Source organism: Notamacropus eugenii, chromosome 2 (genome assembly GCF_028372415.1).
Source record: "Notamacropus eugenii isolate mMacEug1 chromosome 2, mMacEug1.pri_v2, whole genome shotgun sequence".
Classification (NCBI taxonomy): domain Eukaryota; kingdom Metazoa; phylum Chordata; class Mammalia; order Diprotodontia; family Macropodidae; genus Notamacropus; species Notamacropus eugenii.
In genome coordinates, this window is record NC_092873.1 from 485,187,332 (window position 1) to 485,204,993 (window position 17,662).

The 17,662-nt window shown below is 37.1% G+C and overlaps 1 protein-coding gene across 2 annotated transcripts in view; it reads right to left on the reverse strand.

Moving 5' to 3' along the window:
• Positions 1 to 17,662, reverse strand: part of ATF6 (activating transcription factor 6) — a 206,422-nt gene that overhangs the window by 42,409 nt on the left and 146,351 nt on the right. For both annotated transcript variants that reach the window (XM_072648817.1, XM_072648816.1), the window contains one exon: positions 6,890 to 6,974. In XM_072648817.1, the coding sequence (XP_072504918.1) occupies positions 6,890 to 6,974 (85 nt within the window). The remainder of the gene's footprint in view (positions 1 to 6,889; positions 6,975 to 17,662) is intronic.

Consider the following 17,662-nt stretch of genomic DNA (forward strand, 5'->3'; position numbering starts at 1 on the left):
TTTATTAACAACTACTTTGTATCAGGCACTGTGCTAAGTGCTAGGGATATACAGAAAGGTAAAAAGATAGTCTCAGCTCTCAAGAACTGGGAAGATAACGTTCAAAGAATTATGCATAAACATGTGACAGACAAGATAAAAAGGAAATAATCAACAAAGGGAAGGCACCTGAATGAAGGGGGATTTGGAGAGGCTTCTTACAGAGATGAGGAGGGAGAGAGTTCCAGGAATGGGGGACAGACAGTGAAAACGCATGGAATTAGGAGATATGGAATGTTCTACGCAAGATACAGCAAGGAGGCCAGTGTCACAGGAATGCAGGGTGCATAGGGGTGAGTAAAGTGTAAGTATATTGTAAAAATAGGAGAGGAACAGGTTATGAAGGGCTTTACATGGCAAATAAATGATTTTACATTTGATCCTGGAGGTGATGGGGAACCACTGGAGTTTAGTGAATTGAGGGCGGGAGTTGGGGGAAGAGCACAGTGTGACAAGGTCAGAACTTCACCTTAGGAAGATTAGTTTGATAGCTGAGTGGAAAATGCCTGGAATAAAGAAGGGTTTAAGGCAGGGAGACCAACCAGCAGGCTACTGCAATAGTCTAGATGGAGAACTGATAAGTATTTGTACCAGAATGGTAGCATTATTAGAGGAGACAAAAGAGTATTAACAAGAGATGTTATGATTTCCCCCAAACCCCCAGATCTGATAAGTAATTCTTCCTTGTTCCTCTAAATTGCTAATGATGCCGCCCTTTATATTCAAGTCATGTCAGAGGCCAAGGTAGAAAAAAGAGATTAAATTAGTTAACAGTCAGTCAACAAACATTTATAGTATAAATAAATTAACATGTGTGGTCCAAGTTAAGATTTTAGGGAAGGTAAATATTAATGGAAAAAGTTAGCATCTGAGTTGGTTTGAAAAATGTATAATATTTCAACAGAAGATATAGCGTGTGTATGGGGTGGGGGAGTTGTGGGACATGGAAAGGGCAGAGAAGACATTATGTGACAGAACTCTATAAACATAAAGTGTTCTATAAATGTGAGTATTATTCCAGCTGTGAGACAAAGCATAAGCCAAGGCACAGATGCGAGAAAAAAAATGCAGGATATTTATAAAGGATGGTAAGTAGTTTGATTTAATTGAAATAGAGTATATGGATGGGGAACATATGAAATAAACTTGAAAAGGGAAGGTGGTGATAGATCATGTAGGGCCTTTGATGTCTGGCTGAGCAATCTGTACTAGATTCCCTGGGCAATAGGAAGGTATTGCTGGATTATGAGCAGAAAAATGGCATGATTTCATCAGGAAAGGAAATTTATCTGACAGTGATGTGAAGGATGGTCTGGAAAGGGACAAAACTAGAAGGTAACCAGTTATGAGACAACAGTAATAGAACAGTTAGGTGGTAATGAAGGCCTGTTTTGGGGGAGAAGTAGATAGGATATAGTAAGTTAAATAAAAGAGATATTGTGTAAGCAGCATCTGAAAACTCAAAAACTGACTAGATAGGGAAAGGAAAGCCAAAAGGCAAAGATAACTCAAAGACTTTCAGCACAGGTGATGGAAAAGCCAGTGAAAAAGACAGTCAAGTCAAAGGACTTCTGGCTCTGAAAAAAAAAGCAATACATGTGGATTGGGATGCACAATACATTTGGGATGCACAGAATTTGTGCCATCTCTGTCATCCGTGAAGAGATATGCAGGAACCAACTGAACATTCGGTTTGAGAGATAGGACTAAACAGCATGGTTGTGGAAATCACTTGACTGAAGTTTAGTACTGAAGCCAAAGAAGGGAGATGTTGGGGTGGGGGGTGGAATGAGGAGGAAAGTGGCCTTGTTATAGAATCACATGATTAACCAAAACCTACTGATCTTAGTTATCTCCAATCATTCTTATTTTTAAATTTCATGTGGTGCTTGGACTCAAGAGTCTTAGAAAATGTAAGTTATATTCAATGTTCTTAATTCCTTTCCTTGCTCACTTAAAAAGCCTCTGTGATGTCATAATACAACCAAGCTCTAAGTTTCTGTGTTTCCAAGATATGGGAGGTTTACTAGAATAAAATTCATGAGTTTGGTTATGCTTTATTTCCTCACAGTTAATTTCCCTCACAGGTCTATGCATAAGGGAAAGAACACTGAACTTGAAGTGATACTAACAATAGCACGAAAGAGTGCTGGCAGTACTGCTGTGGGAAATAGCAATTTAAACTGTAAAGTGCTGTAGGAGCATGAGTTATACAACTCTTTTTACCTAAACTATGAGACCATGATGCCTTTAACAGGACAAAGAAGTGTACTGGAATCTCTCTCCCTAAACCCTCCTTTTCATCCTTCCCTACTTCTTATATGCATACTTTGTGAACAATATTCTCTCAACATGCATGTACTAAGCACCTGCTATGCACAAGTCACACTGCTAGGTGCCAAGATACAAACACAAAAGTGGAGTAGTTCACATCCTGGAAGAAGTTGGTCATCTCATGATCCAAGTGCTTGGTTTTGGAGATGACAGCAAACCAAATCTGTTTTCCTTTCCTCATCTTTCTCCTGGTGGTGCTAGTGGTAGGGTGAGGGAATAGTTAGCAAATGATTAAGTAATCCTGGCATATGCTCCCTCCTGTCCTTTTTCTGTTGTTTTGTTGTTGGTCAGTCGTACCCGAATCTTTGTGACCCCATTTGGAGTATTCTTGGCAAAAATTCTAAAGTGGTTTGCCATGTCCTTCTCCAGCTCATTTTATAGATGAGGAAACCGAGACAAACATAGATTAAGTGATCTGCCCAGGGTCACCCATCTAGGAAGTGCCTGAGGTTGTATTTGAACTCAGGTCTTCCTGACTCCAGGCCTGGCTGTCTATCCACTTTGCCACCTAACTGCTCCCATTTCTACGTAGACTAGAAATCACATGATTGGATGTTCTAGTGCTTATTTACAAGGGAACACACATACATACATATACACACACATATATACACACATAAAAAAAGTATACTAGGCTAAGAAAGTTAGAAATATCAATAAAAATAACAGAATCATAAAATTTTAAGAACTGGAAATGATTAAAGAAATAATTCCCTAAGAAGAATGTAAGGTACTTAAGGGAAAGTAATTAGTTTTTAGAGCTAGGTATAGTCCTAGTAACCAAGCACAGTGCCTAGCACATAGGGATTTAATAAATGCTTGTTAAAGTGGGAAAAACAAAACAAAACAAAACACACTTTCAAGATTTTCAAAATTTCTTGAAAATTTGTACTAGAAGAGAAGATGAATATGAACAAAGTTCATGCAATTATTCTGACTTAAGTTTGGTTACTATTAGATAAGGGAGGGGTGGGAGAGTGTGGAATGTAATTCAGATCTGTAATCTGATTTTGTGTGTGTGTGAGACACATGCTGTAGGGCAACTGGGTCAAACACATGGCCACAAGCCACATGAAGTCCACATACTATGGACCAGATTAAAATGTAATTCGAAAATGTTTAACAAAATAAATAGTAACATAATAAAACTTAATGTAACACTGTTTTCTGTATCAACATGCATTCACAAGGATCATTATGTATGGTCTGTTGTTCAGTCATTCAGTAATGTCCGACTTGTCATGACACCACGGACTACAATATGCCAATACTGTCCATGGAATTTTCTTGACAAAGATACTGGAGTGGTTTGCCATTTCCTTCTTCAGTGGATAAAGGCAAATAGGGTTAAGTGACTTATCCAGGGTCACACAACTAGAAAGCACCTGAGGCTGGATTTATGCACAATGGAACGCCACCTATCTGCCTCATGTATGGTTTAGTGGCCCCCCATTTCTATTTGAGTTTGACATTACTGCTACTGGGAGCAGAAATTTGGTATAGAATGTTGGATTTGTAGTCACAGAACCTGAGTTCAGATCCTAGCACTGCTATAGATATAACCTCAGTCAAATCACCTAAACATTCAGTCTCAATTGCCTTGTGTGTAAAACTGGGTTTGACTAAATCAGGGGTGAGAACCTGCAGCCACCCCTGAACTTAATGATATCTAAGGCCTCTTTTTAGCTCTACATTTTGTGTACATATAAAGAACTTTGAAAGAAAAAAAGGAAATAACTTTCTAACTACAGCATTCCTAGATCCGTGGAATAACAGACTTAAAATTTCTCATTGCCAAGAAAAATGGAGATTAAGTTATAGCTGATTGATTTGGGCCTAACATTAAGAGTCATATCACTCTTGTATAAAGTAAAACCAGGGGTTTCCCTAAACTAGTACCAAATCTTAAATGGACAAGATTCAGCATATATGCCTTAAGAATAAACACTTATTCCTACAGCAGAAAAGCATATGACTCTAACACTAACCTGCCCAAAAGTAAGCTACATCCCATTTCTGGCAGGTGTGCGCACACACACACACACACACACACACACACACACACACACACACAGAATGAGAAGCTCCTGTTGACATTCTTATGGTTGTGTCATTGCTAGCATATGATCAGATATCTGACAAATACTCTTACCAAAGGAATCGGTCAATCAACAAGCATTTATTAAGCAACTATTATGTGTCAGTCAAAAGTCCCAAAGTCTAGGAACTGAGATTTACAAAAACAAAAATGAAATAGTCTTCACCCTCAAGGAAATTCTTGTATATTAAAGAAAATACACACACACACACACACACACACACACACACACACACACAGAGACAAGGTAATTTTTGACAATATGGCACTGAAGGGAAATTCAGAGTGTCTGTAGAAAGCAGAGCTTGGGCTGAGCTTTGAAGGAAGCTAGGAGTGTATCACAGGCATGGGGAAAAGAGATGGTACATGGGAGTAGGTTGTGTGAGAACTAGGAGAAACCTCAGAGCTCATCTAGAACAACTCTTTCACTTTAAACTTAAGACAACTGAGGTCCGAAGTGATAAAGAGATAACTAAGTTCCACATCGGACAAACAAGATAATGCCTATGTGGCAGAGCCCAGATTAAAACCCAGGTCCTCTGATTGCAAACCTAGCACTTTTTCTACTACAGCCAACAGATTCCTTTTCTTTAGGTTAGTTCTTCTGAACATCTTTGTATGTCTGAATGCATTTATGAGAACTTTAATGCCATCTTTCTTTTCTAAATTTTCTAAGCTGACTCATATAAACAGCCACAAGAGAGATAAACAGATGACCTGTTTACTGCCCAGTATAGCCCACATACCTCTACAACCTTAAACTGTAACAGAGAATGCACATTTCTTACTCAAGGCTTAATTTGACTGGGACCTTAATAAGAATTTTTTTTAAGGCAACAAAAAGTTGTCTGCTTTCTTTGGAGGTATTAATATAGATGATCTAGTAAGGATATTAGATAATTACATACCTGGTTCAACCAGAGGTATACTGGCATTTGAACTAGTCTGTACTCTGAGACTGACAGTTTTAACAATGACAGTGATTGGGGTTGAGAAAGGACGGTCTATTTCTACTACAGTTTGATATCAGGAAGTTTCACTGTGTTCTGAGCAGTTAGACATACATAACAAATGGAGTATATCTTTAACTTTAAAAAGTACATTAGCTAATGCAAACAAACAAGATAACACAGGAAAAAAAAAACAAAACCACGAACAAGTATACAACCTGCAACAATGGTGCAAAGACAGAATTATACTCCTGGTGATAGGAAATGCCTTCAATAACAGGCAACCATTCTTATTTAAGAGTATTTCGTGAACTCCAGTTAATATTTAAGTCTGCCAGTAGTAGTTACTATGAAATAACTTGTTACTACAAGCAAATCTATCCACAACAATGCTTAACGATCTTTTATCTCTTATATCAAATTTTCACATAGTGACTATCCCTTGAAAATCACACAGTGTTCAAAGATGCTTAATCAGTTCTAAATTAATTAGTTTTAATATGTTTCTATATGGAATTTAGGATTTAGAGACAAGATTTCACTGTGGCTACATATAAATTTCTTTTTATAATATAGAAAGCCTTAATCCTATTAGTCTGAAAGTTTTTGCTTAAAAATTTTTTTTATTAAAACGTGAGTACAGAGAAAACTTTCTTAATTCTAAGGACTGAAACCTCTCTAGACTGGGAAGTACAAGCCTGTGCTGTAAGGAACTCACTATAGGTACTTAGGAAGAATACAAGTTAAAAATGTCTAAAAGAAACAAGGCTTTACCCTGTACTTAAAACACAGAAGTGTTTCGTATGTCACAGGGTTTGCTTTCACCTAACACCAGAGACAACATATGAACGTAAAAAATTAAAAAAGTGCAGAAGTTCACAGGCCAGGCTATAATTGTCTTTTAAAACTACGATACAGACAAATAATACTAAAATACTATTAGCATAATAGTACTAATCACTGAATTATTAACTATAGAATTGACAGTACTGTGATATATTGGAAGACTAAAGGCTAAAATACTAGTATTAACTGTGATACCTATAATACAACAGTACCAAGAACTACTCTAGTTCAGGTATATTATATCTACAGTATGAGAAAATGTGTTGTAAGTTCTAAATAACTACATTACAAATAAACTTTTTGGAAAACAACCAGCTTATAATTTGGAAGGGGCTCCTAATGTATAATAAGGATCTTAAAACAAATCAGAGGAATGGGAAATTTTTCTTACCACTACTACCCTTCCTTATCTTACACAGACTGAAAACTTCTGATAATATACAATCACAACTGAATGGGGGAACTTTCAAAATCTTATTCTAACATGAACAAGGGATAATGTTTCAAAATAATATACCAATCTACACAAATGACCATCTGAATGTTTAAAAAAATTACCCTAAGGAGCCTTGGCTTAAAAAAGGAAATCTGATATAATTCATAAATATAAATTTCAACTTACCATTTATGTTTATTGCTGGCAAAACTATGGACATCTTTGGTCTTGTGGTCTTGTTATGGGTGGTAGCTGGTAATAGCAGGTGATCCTAAAAAAATGTCAGAGAGGAATGTGTTATACTAGATAGTGAGGTTTAAAGCTAGAATCAGGAGTTAGCATTCCTATTATGTTAAAATTTCCTATTTGATTCATTTAACAAACTTCTAAATTTTATTTTTTAAATCTGAACACCAAAAAAGAATATTTCCATATAAAAAGCTGAACAGAAAATGCAAATATTACACAGAGCTTGCATCTCTCAAAAATATTCAATTCAATGTTACTACTAAGATATTCTTGGTTCTCCTGTGCATTTCTGAAAATGCTTTAATAATCCTTCCCCCCTTTTGGGGGGCCATCCCACTAACTACCTTCCCTCTTTCATAGCAGAATCTATTTAATATTATCTTTACATTCTCTCACTAGCATAGAACCTAGCACACAGAAAGTACTTAATAAATGCTTATTGAATACAAATAAATGTCAAAAAGGGGAAAATAGAAAAAGCCTCATGTAGGAAGTGATTATAATTTAACACAATGTAGGTACCCTCAGATTTTAATTATGTTTCCCCCCCTTAAATTTGCCCTAGAAGTCATAAACTCTTTAAATAGTTTCAGGTTATCAGAAAATTGCCAGTGAATGTGTCTTTCCCAAACTAAAATTAAATGGCATAACAATCCTATAAGCCAACCAAAAAGACCTCTACTTTTTGTGATTCAAAAATCAGTTTTTTAATATTTAAAGGGTACAGAAACTATGTATTAATCCTGGGGCTATACATTAAACAATGGATGCAATTCTTGATTTTAAAAAAGCTTACAAACTAATAGAGCAATTAGGACAAATATGTTATCAAGACGAAAAAATATATATGAACATAACGTATCTCTCAATACCAATGTGTTGACTTTGATCTGCCACTATCTACCACCCAGCTAGGTCTCGAGATGCCAAAGCTAAAAATCAGAAAGGGTTTACATCCAGAACCTGAGGTAGCTGAGTATGAAAACATTTGGGAATACATGTGTGTATGACCATATTCTAAGACAGATACAACACATGAGGGTTACTTATTGTTTTATTTAATCTGCATACATTTTTCCTTAGTGATGTGGATAATTCAAAGCTGCAGAAAATGAGGATACTCACAATTATCATTTTAGTGAAAGCAGTTTAATTAAGTCAAACCATAATTTCAAAGACTTGCCTGAATTTCTATTTACTAGTACCTCATTCAATCATTGTCTCTTTCAAAACAAATTAATAGATGATGGTCAAGCACTGATAAAAGGTTTACCATATACTAGACACCATGCTACGTGCTAGAGCTCCTATTACGTTTGAAGAACACAGAAAGGAAAGATTTAGAATGTAATGAAAGAATTTTTAATGATACAAATATGAGATATGGGGAACTCATAAGAGTGCAGTTTCATATACAATAATCTTTTATTGTACTATGTTATGGAAATGCTTGTTTTATTCCATATATTAAAAAATATGAAAAGAGGTGGGAGATGGGGGCAGAGCCAAGAGGGCAGAGTAGAAAGATGCACATACTCTAGCTCTTCCCCTACAGCCATAAAATACTTGTAAAAAATGACTCTCAACAAAGTCTAGAGCAGCAGAAACCACAGAACAACAGAGTGAAAGAGATTTCCAGCCCAAGGCAGCCTGGAAAGCTGACAGGAAAGATCTATCACATGGGGTGTGCAGCACAGTGCAGCTCAGCCTTGGCCACGTGGCAGAACTGGAAGGAACAGGACCAGACAGGGCTCAGGGGCGGCATCCCCAGCAGCAGTGGAGGTTCTTGCATCCCTCAAACCACAAATGCCAAAGGCAGCTTCAAAGATCAGTGAGAAAGGTTTTTCACCTTGGTAACAAGGGAGCAGGGTTCTCCAGGCGGTGGCAGTGGTGGCGATGGTGGCAGCAGCACTAGCAGTGTCCATCTGTGGAGCCCTCCCCCTAAATCCCCTAGGGGAATTGAGCAGCTGATCTGAATCTCAGCCCTGTGAAGCAGCCCTGCCCTCCAACTAAAGCCATTGGGAGACTTGAGCAACTGATGTGAATCTCAGCCATAAGCCCTGCTGGGGAGTAAACTCCTCTCCCTTGATTGTGTCACCTTGGAGGAACTGAGAACTTTCAGGTCCCCAGAGTATACCCTCCTCTTGACAAAGGATTCAAAAGTCAAGTAACTGGCTGGGAAAATGCCCAAAAAAGGGAAAAAAAATAAGACTATAGAAGGTTACTTTCTTGGTGAACAGGTACTTTCTTCTACCCTTTTGGATGAGGAAGAACAATCCATACTGTCAGAGGAAGTCAAGGATCCTGAATCCAGTACCTCCAAAATAAATAAGCAGTGGTCTCAGGCCATGGAAGAGCTTGAAAAACGAGTCAACAGCTTGCTAAAGGAGACCCAAAAAATGCTGAAGAAAATAACACCTTTAAAAATAGGCTAACTCAATTGGCAAAAGAGGTCAAAAAAGCCAATGAGGAGAAGAATGCTTTAAAAAACAGAATAAGGGAGCCAAGATAGTGGAGTAGAAAGATCCACGTAATTTAGGATTTCCCCCACAGCCCATAAAATAGCTGTAAAAAATGACTCTCAACAAATTCTAGAGCAGCAACCACAGAATAACAAAGTGAAAGAGATTTCCAGCCAAAGGTAACCTGGAAGGCCAACAGGAAAGGTCTATTGTATGGGCCATGGAGCAGAGTGGAGCCCAGCCTTGGCTGCCTGGCAGCAATGGGAGGAACAGGACCAGAACAGGCCTCCGGGGCAGAATCCCCACTAGCACCAAAGGGTTTCAGATTCCTCAACCCACAAGTGCCAAAGAAAGTTTCAAAGATCAATGAGAGGGCTTTCCCAACTGGGCAAGAAGGGATCAGGATCTCCCCCTAGCACTGGCCCCAGGTGGTGGTGGTAATAATGGTGATAGCAGCTGTGGTGGCAGCTGCGGCAGCAGTGGTAGTAGAAGCTGCAGTGTCCATCTGTGGAACCCTCCCCCTAAAGACCTTGAGGGTATTGAGCAGCTGATCTGAATCTCAGCCCTGAGCATGGTCCTGGGGTGAGGAGGAGCACTATAACCCTCCTCTTGACAAAGGATTCAGAAGTCAAGTAAGTGGCTGGGAAAATGCCCCCAAAAAGGGAAAAAATATAAGACCATAGAAGGTTACTTTCTTGGTGAACAGATATTTCCTTCCATTCTTTCAGATGAGGAAGAACAATGCATACTGTCAGAGGAAGTCAAGGCTTCTGCATCAAGTACCTTCAAAATAAATATGCAAGGGTCTCAGGCCAAGGAAGAGCTTGAAAAATGAGTTAACAGCTTGCTAACAGAGACCCAAAAAAATGCTGAAGAAAATAACACCTTTAAAAATAGGCTAAGTGAATTGGAAAAGGAGGTCCAAAAAGCTAATGAGGAGAAGAATGCTTTAAAAAGCAGAATTAGCCAAATGGAAAAGGAGGTTCAAAAGCTCACTGAAGAAAATAGTTCTTTAAAAATTAGAATGGAGCAGATAGAAGCTAATGACTTTATGAGAGACCAAGAAATTATAAAACAAAACTGAAAGAATGAAAAAATAGAAGATAATGTGAAATATCTCATTGGAAAAACAACTGACCTGGAAAATAGATCCAGGAGAAACATAAAGGACTGTCTACAGTTGAACTGTTTACATTCCTACATGGAAAGATAATATTAGCAACTCTTGAGACTTTTCTCAGTATTTGGGTAGGTGGAGGGATTATACACACACACACACACACACACACACACACACACACACACAGAGTACAGGTTCAGTTGAATCAGAAGAGATGATATCTATAAAAAAATTAAGGAGTGAGAGAGGAATATACTGGGAGGAGAAAGGGAGAAATGGAATGGGGCAAATTATCACTCATAAAAGAGATAAGAAAAATCTTCAATGGAGGAGAAAAGGGAGGGGGTGAGAGGAGAAAAGTGAAGCTTACTCTCTTCACTTATGGCTTAAGGAGGGAATAACATGCTTACTCAATTTCGTATGAAAATCTATCCTACACTACAGGAAACCAGGGGAAAAGGGGACAAGTGGATGAAGGGGATGATAAAAGGGAGGGCAAAAGGGAGAAGGCAGTAATTAGAAGTAAACACTTTTGGGAAGGGACAAGGTCAAATGAGACAATAGAATAAATGGAGGACCATTGCAGGGAAATATAGTTACATAACTACTATGGAAGTCTTTTGCAAAATGACACATATATAGCCTGTAATGAATTGCTTGCCTTCTCAGTGGGGATGGGTGCGGAGGGAGGAAGGGAGAGAAGGTGGAATTCAAAGTATTAGAAACAAATGTTGAGAATTGTTATTGCATATTGCATATAACTGGGAAACAAGAAATATAGGTAATTGGGTATAGACATCTATCTTGCCCTATAAGAAAAGAGAGAAGATGGGGATAAGGGAAGGATGGGGTGTGATAGAAAGGAAGGCACATTGAGGGAAGGGGTAATCAGAATGCAAGGTGTTATGGGGAAGGGGGAGGGGAGAGATGGGGAGAAAAATTGGAACTCAAAATTTTGTGGAAGTGAGTGTTGAAATTTAAAAATAAATAAATAAATATTTTTTAAAAAAGTAAAATTAGCCAAATGGAAAAGGAGGTTCAAAAGTTAACTGAAGAAAATAGTTCTTTAAAAATGAGAGTGGAGCAGATGGAAGCTAATGACTTTATGAAAAACAAGAAATTACAAAACAAAACCAAAAGAATAAAAAAATAGAAGATATGTGAAATATCTCATTGGAAAAACAACTGACCTGGAAAACAGATCCAGGAGAGACATTTTAAAAATTATGGGACTACCTGAAAGCCATGATCAAATAAAGAGCCTAGACATCATCTTTCATGAAATTATCAAGGAAAATTCCCCTGATATTCTAAAACCAGAGGGCAAAATAAATATTGAAAGAATCTACCAATCACCTCCTGAAAGGGACCCAAAAAGAGAAACTCCTAGGAATATTGTGGCCAAATTCCAGAGTTCCCAGGTCAAGGAGAAAATACTGCAAGCAGCTAGAAAGAAACAATTCTAGTATTGTGGAAATACAATCAGGATAACACAAGGTCTAGCAGCTTTTTCATTAAGGGAACGAAGGGCTTGGAATATGATATTCTAGAAGTCAAAGGAACTAGGACTAAAACCAAGAATCAAAACTATATATGTATAGCCTATGTTGAATTGCTTGTCTTCTCAGAGGGGATAGGTGGGGAGGGGAAGGAGATAAGTTAGAACTCCAAATTTTAGGAACGAATGTTGAGAACTGTTTTTGCATACAACTGAGAAATAAGAAATACAGGTAATGGGGTATAGAAATGCCCTACAAGAAAAGAGAGAAGATGGGGATAAGGGAAGGGAGGGGTGTGATGGAAGGGAGGGCATATTGAGGGAAGGCATAATCAGAATGCAAGGCATCATGGGGTGGGGGAAGGAGATGGGGAGAAAATTTGGAACTCAAAATTTTGTGGAAATGAATGTTGAAAACTAAAATAAATAAACAAACATTAAAAAATATGAAAAGAAACTATATGTTCTAGAATGTTTACAGCAGCTCTCTTTGCGGTGGCAAAGAACTGGAAATTGCAGGAATGTTCATCAATTGGGGAATGACTGAACAAGTTGTGGTATGTGATTGTGATGGAGTACTACTGTGATATAACAAATGATGAACACTGTATATAGGAACAGCAATATTTAAGAATGACTTTGAGTGAATGTTATTTTGTCTATTATAAATACTCAAATTAACTATAAAGGACATATGCAGAAAAACTCTATCTGCATCCAGAGAAAGAACTGATAAATAGATGTATAAAATAATTTTACACACATACATGTATATGTGTGTATTATATACGTGTATGTATGTGTATACAAATGTATATACACCTACTGGTAGCCATCTCTAGAGGAAAGAAGAGGGAGAAAAAAGAGAAATTTACATGATATTTTGTTGTATATTTGAAAGGAATAGCAAGTTGTGCATAGCAAATTTGCAGTTTCATGTACAACCATCTTTTTTACTGTATTATGTTATGGAAATGCTTGTTTTGTTCCATTAATTAAAAATTAAAAAAAAATTTTAAGTGTAGGATGTGAAAATCATATTGCCACTGAGGCATATGAAGCACTGTTATTGCTTATACTTTATGTGGTTCAAGGCAAAAATATCATTTTGTCATTTTCATAAATTTCTCAGGAATGTTTTCATGAGAAAAAGAAAACTTAGTGAAGTCATTCTATCAGATTCTGAGGGTAGTGGCAAGGGAATTCTTGGCAAAAAACACATTGTTAGATGTAAAGATCACACATTTCTGGGATACTTTGTAAGATACCACATTTCAAACCAGAAAAAATACAATTTCCTGTATTTAAAGTTGCCAGATTTTGGCTCCTAATAATTTAAATATAATTTTATACTCTTAAAATTGAGTGGGAACACAACCGCAAAATACAATCCCTCCCCCTAGTTTCTTACATCTGTCAGTAACAGAGACAAAGTGCTACAAACCCCCAATTTAAAAACACTGGTAAAATAAACACAACTAAATACCATTGGTCATGGGTAGAACAGAGCTAGACTTAATGCTAAATTTCTTGCTGAGATCAAGGTCCCAGGAAAAAGGTCAGTTTTAAAACACAGGTTTATGAATATTACATCTTTCTCCCTTCATTAAATTACAAAGAACTTATTAGAGGGAAAAGAGCTAGAAAAAGGACTTATTAAAATAAAAGGACAAATGTATCCATTAGTAAAGTTTTACAAACCAGAAAAGACTTTAATTTATGGTATTCACAAATTTTGCACCCTGCCCTGTGACCCTGAGCTCTGATGGGTGAGTTTTCACCTTATCCTATATTTAGGCCTCTACATCATGGCATAGGTCATTTCCAAACCTTGTGCCCATACAAGGACCATCCATTTCCCTTTGCAGTTCTTTGTATGCTTTCTTCCCCAATTAGAACATAAACTCTTTGAGGGCAAGAACTTATTTGTTTGTCCACACTTAGCACAGGGCCTGGCACAAAGTACCATTTAATAAATGCTTATTCTTTCATTCTTTGCAAAAGTTCCTCAGGGCTAATGAAACATCAGGAAACTTGGGGCAGTAAGAACTACCTTGGAAAAGCTGTATGAGGGAAAGCTTGTATAGCACAGATTCATAAAGTGCTCATCTCACATAAACCACATTAATTTTTTCAGTTTTCTAAACCCTGATGTGTACTTCAGAAGAAAAAAAACTCAGCATATTAAAGTGTAATATGGCTGCTTCCATTTCCATCCTCTTTTTTTTTTTATTATTTTGTTTCCAGTGTTCCACAATCAGTTCCATATATCTTAGATTCTTCCCTTCCCTCCCTACCTTGCCCCCTACTTCCCTACTCCTTCCCTGAGACAGCATACAGTTTTATATAGGTACTACACATACATTCCTATTAAATACAGTTTCAGTTTAGTCATATTGCATAGAAGAATTTAAAATGAATGGGAGAAATCATAAAACAAACCAAAACATAATACAAAAGAAAATGATCTGCTCCATTCTGTGATCAAATTCCATAGTTCTTTTCCTGGATGTGGAAGGCACTTTGTCTTAAGAGTCCACTGGGAATTATTTAAGCGTCCTCTTTCTACAAAGAGCAAAACTTATGCCCTATAGCGGTATATGGATTCTGAGGTTCCTAGTCTCTTCAGATGCCTTGGGCTCACTCTTTTTAGATAGAACTACTCTGTATGGACAATGTCATCTTTAGAACAAACACAGCTATATTTGGGTTAACAATTAGTAAGTATTTACTAACAACCCCACAGGCTCTTTGGCAACAAAAAATGCAAAATGGCACATATTTAAGTTAAACGGTGTGGAACAGACTAAAAAAAAAGACTCTAAGTATTGGAAAGAATTCAAAGAAGAAAAAGGTCAATAAGGACTGTTATCTTCAGGAAAGGTTCCAATATGGCTCGCAGAATATTTCTTACGAAACTAGGCCAAATCTCATTTAAACACCATATATCATAAAATCTCCCATATTTTCTATACTTTTCTCTTTTTTCCTTTGAGTATGTTATTAATGCACGAGGAAAAGAATTCCAGTTCAAGAGAGGAAAAGAAAACAACATTAAGAATTTCGGCAAAATCATTCCTTCTCAGAAAGTCCACTATTAAATGTTATATAAAATTACCCAAACCTAATAAAGGCATGAGCTTTCAAAGATGAGAAGAAAAACTACACCAAGGAGCTTCTCCCATTAGAGTTAATAAGCAAGATGGTGTTCCAGTCCTGCTTCAAGAAGACATCCCCAATCAATCACCAAATAGAGTCTTCAGATTAAGTTTGAATACTGAGATGTATCAGGGACTAAACTGAATGAATCAGTATTAAAATCAACAGTTTCTTAATTACTCTTTATTTACAACATTTAGATAAGAATATCAAAATATTTCACTCTGGAAACTGAGCTTGAGATAAAAGGTTATGCAACATTTAAGAATGAAAAGAAAGGAATTTTTTCCCTACAGACAGTCTCCTCATCCCATTCACGCTGGAAGTACAGGGTTAACTCACAGGCTTGATCCCACCACTAAATCAACATGGGAGCCCCTACTTCAGGGACTCACCACATTGATCCCATGTCTTAGAAAGGTCACAAACTGGCATTGCCCATTGCAGCTCAGAATTCCAGAGCTCAAAAAATCATTTGCCCTCCCAACACAAGAGGCTATAAGCATGCGCTGCCATTCCCACTAATATGCCACTTTTATTCAGCCCTTGGTACCTTTTTCTAGAACTTGACTATACTTCAGAGCATACAATTTGATTTCGCAACATTTAATAAATGCTTACCCTGTGAAAAGTATTGTTAATTCATATAAGAAATTTCCCTAACTTCATGACAATACACAGATATCTTCAATGAGCGCATTAGAAAGATTTAAAAACAAAGTACTATATGAAGCCTGAGGTCATTATCAACCGGAGTACAACAGGCAAAAGCGTCAAGGAGAAGAGGGTTTAAAAGTTGGTTTAAAAGACAGCTAGGGATTTAATAGGTAAAGAGGAAACAGTGGAACAGTGTGAGTAAAGAAAGGCAAAGAAATGGAAAAGTATCTCCATGATATTTTCAAGTGACAATCTACATTCTCCAGTACACTGAACATGTGGAATACAATATGAGATTACGCAGAGTGAAAGATTAATGGGAAAGACTGAGTGGGAGGGTGTCAGATTGTGGAGGGTATGGAATGCCAGTATGAACACACCCTCTGTCAGAGGTGGCACAAAACATCTGAGTGAATATCACCACGTTTTTACCTGAATGAGGGCTACTGTGGCAATATGTGCTTAAATATCAAAAGGTATACACATATACATATACATATATATACATATACATATATATATATAATGTTAAGTTTCTCACCAAATGTTGAAATGAGTCATCTGATTATTTGGAAAACTAAGAAGATTAAAACTGAAAAAAATGTTGGAATCCACTCCCTCTGATAAGCCATGACACACATACTTTAATGTATTTGCTAGACATCATAGAATTTAGAAATGAAAGGGACCTTAGAAGTCACTGAGCCCAACCCCCTTATTTTTTTTTTAAATTTTATTTATTTTCAGTGTTCTACAATCACTACCATATAACTTAGATATTTTTTCCCTCCCTGCCCCTCCTTTCCCCTTCCCCAAGATGGCATACAATTTTATATAAGTTCTACACATACATTCCTACTAAATACCTTTTCACCACAGTCATGTTGCATAGAAGAATTAAAATGAATGGGACAAATCACATAACAAACCAAAACATAATACAAAAGAGAACGATCTGCTACATTCTGCGATCGAATGCCATAGTTCTTCCTCTGGATATGGAAGGCATTTTGCTTTAAGAGACCACTGGGAATTTTTTTAAGTTCTTGCATTGCAAAGAAGTTCTAAGTGTACTAGAAAAAATTCTCACACACTGTGGTTGTTGCTGTGTACAAAGTTCTCCTGGTTCTGCTCCTTTCACTCAGCATCAGATCATATGTCTTTCCAGGACTCTCTGAGGTCTTCCTGTTCATCATTTCTTAAAGCACAATAGTACTCCATCACATTCATACACCACAATTTATTCAGCCATTCCCCAATTGATGGGCATCCCCTTGTTTTCCAGTTTTTGGCCACCACAAACAGAACTACTATAAATATTTTTGTGCATGTGGGACCCTTTCCCATTTTTATGATCTCTTGAGGATACAGTCCTAGAAGCGGACTGAGTCAAAGGGTATGCACATTTTTGTAGCCAACCCCCTTATTTTACAGATGACGAAACAGTTTCCAAAAGGTTAAGTGTGCTGGGTGAGTAGTCTGCAATAGGCTGCCTAACTTTAATAAGTATGTACTTACACAGTAGCAGCCACATTGAAGATGATTGACTTTGATAGACTTAGCTCTTCTCAGCAATAAGACTCATGATGAAAAATGCCATCCATACCCAGAGAAAGAAATATGGAGTCTGAATACGGATCAAAGCACATACTATTTGCTCTTTTTGTTTTGTTTTTCCTTTCTCATGATTCCTCCCATACATTCTAATTCTTCTATACATGACTAATGTGAAAATATGCTTAATAGGAATGGATATGTAGAGTCTGTATCAGATTGCATGCTGTCTTGAGGAGAGGAGAAGAGAAGGAGGTGGA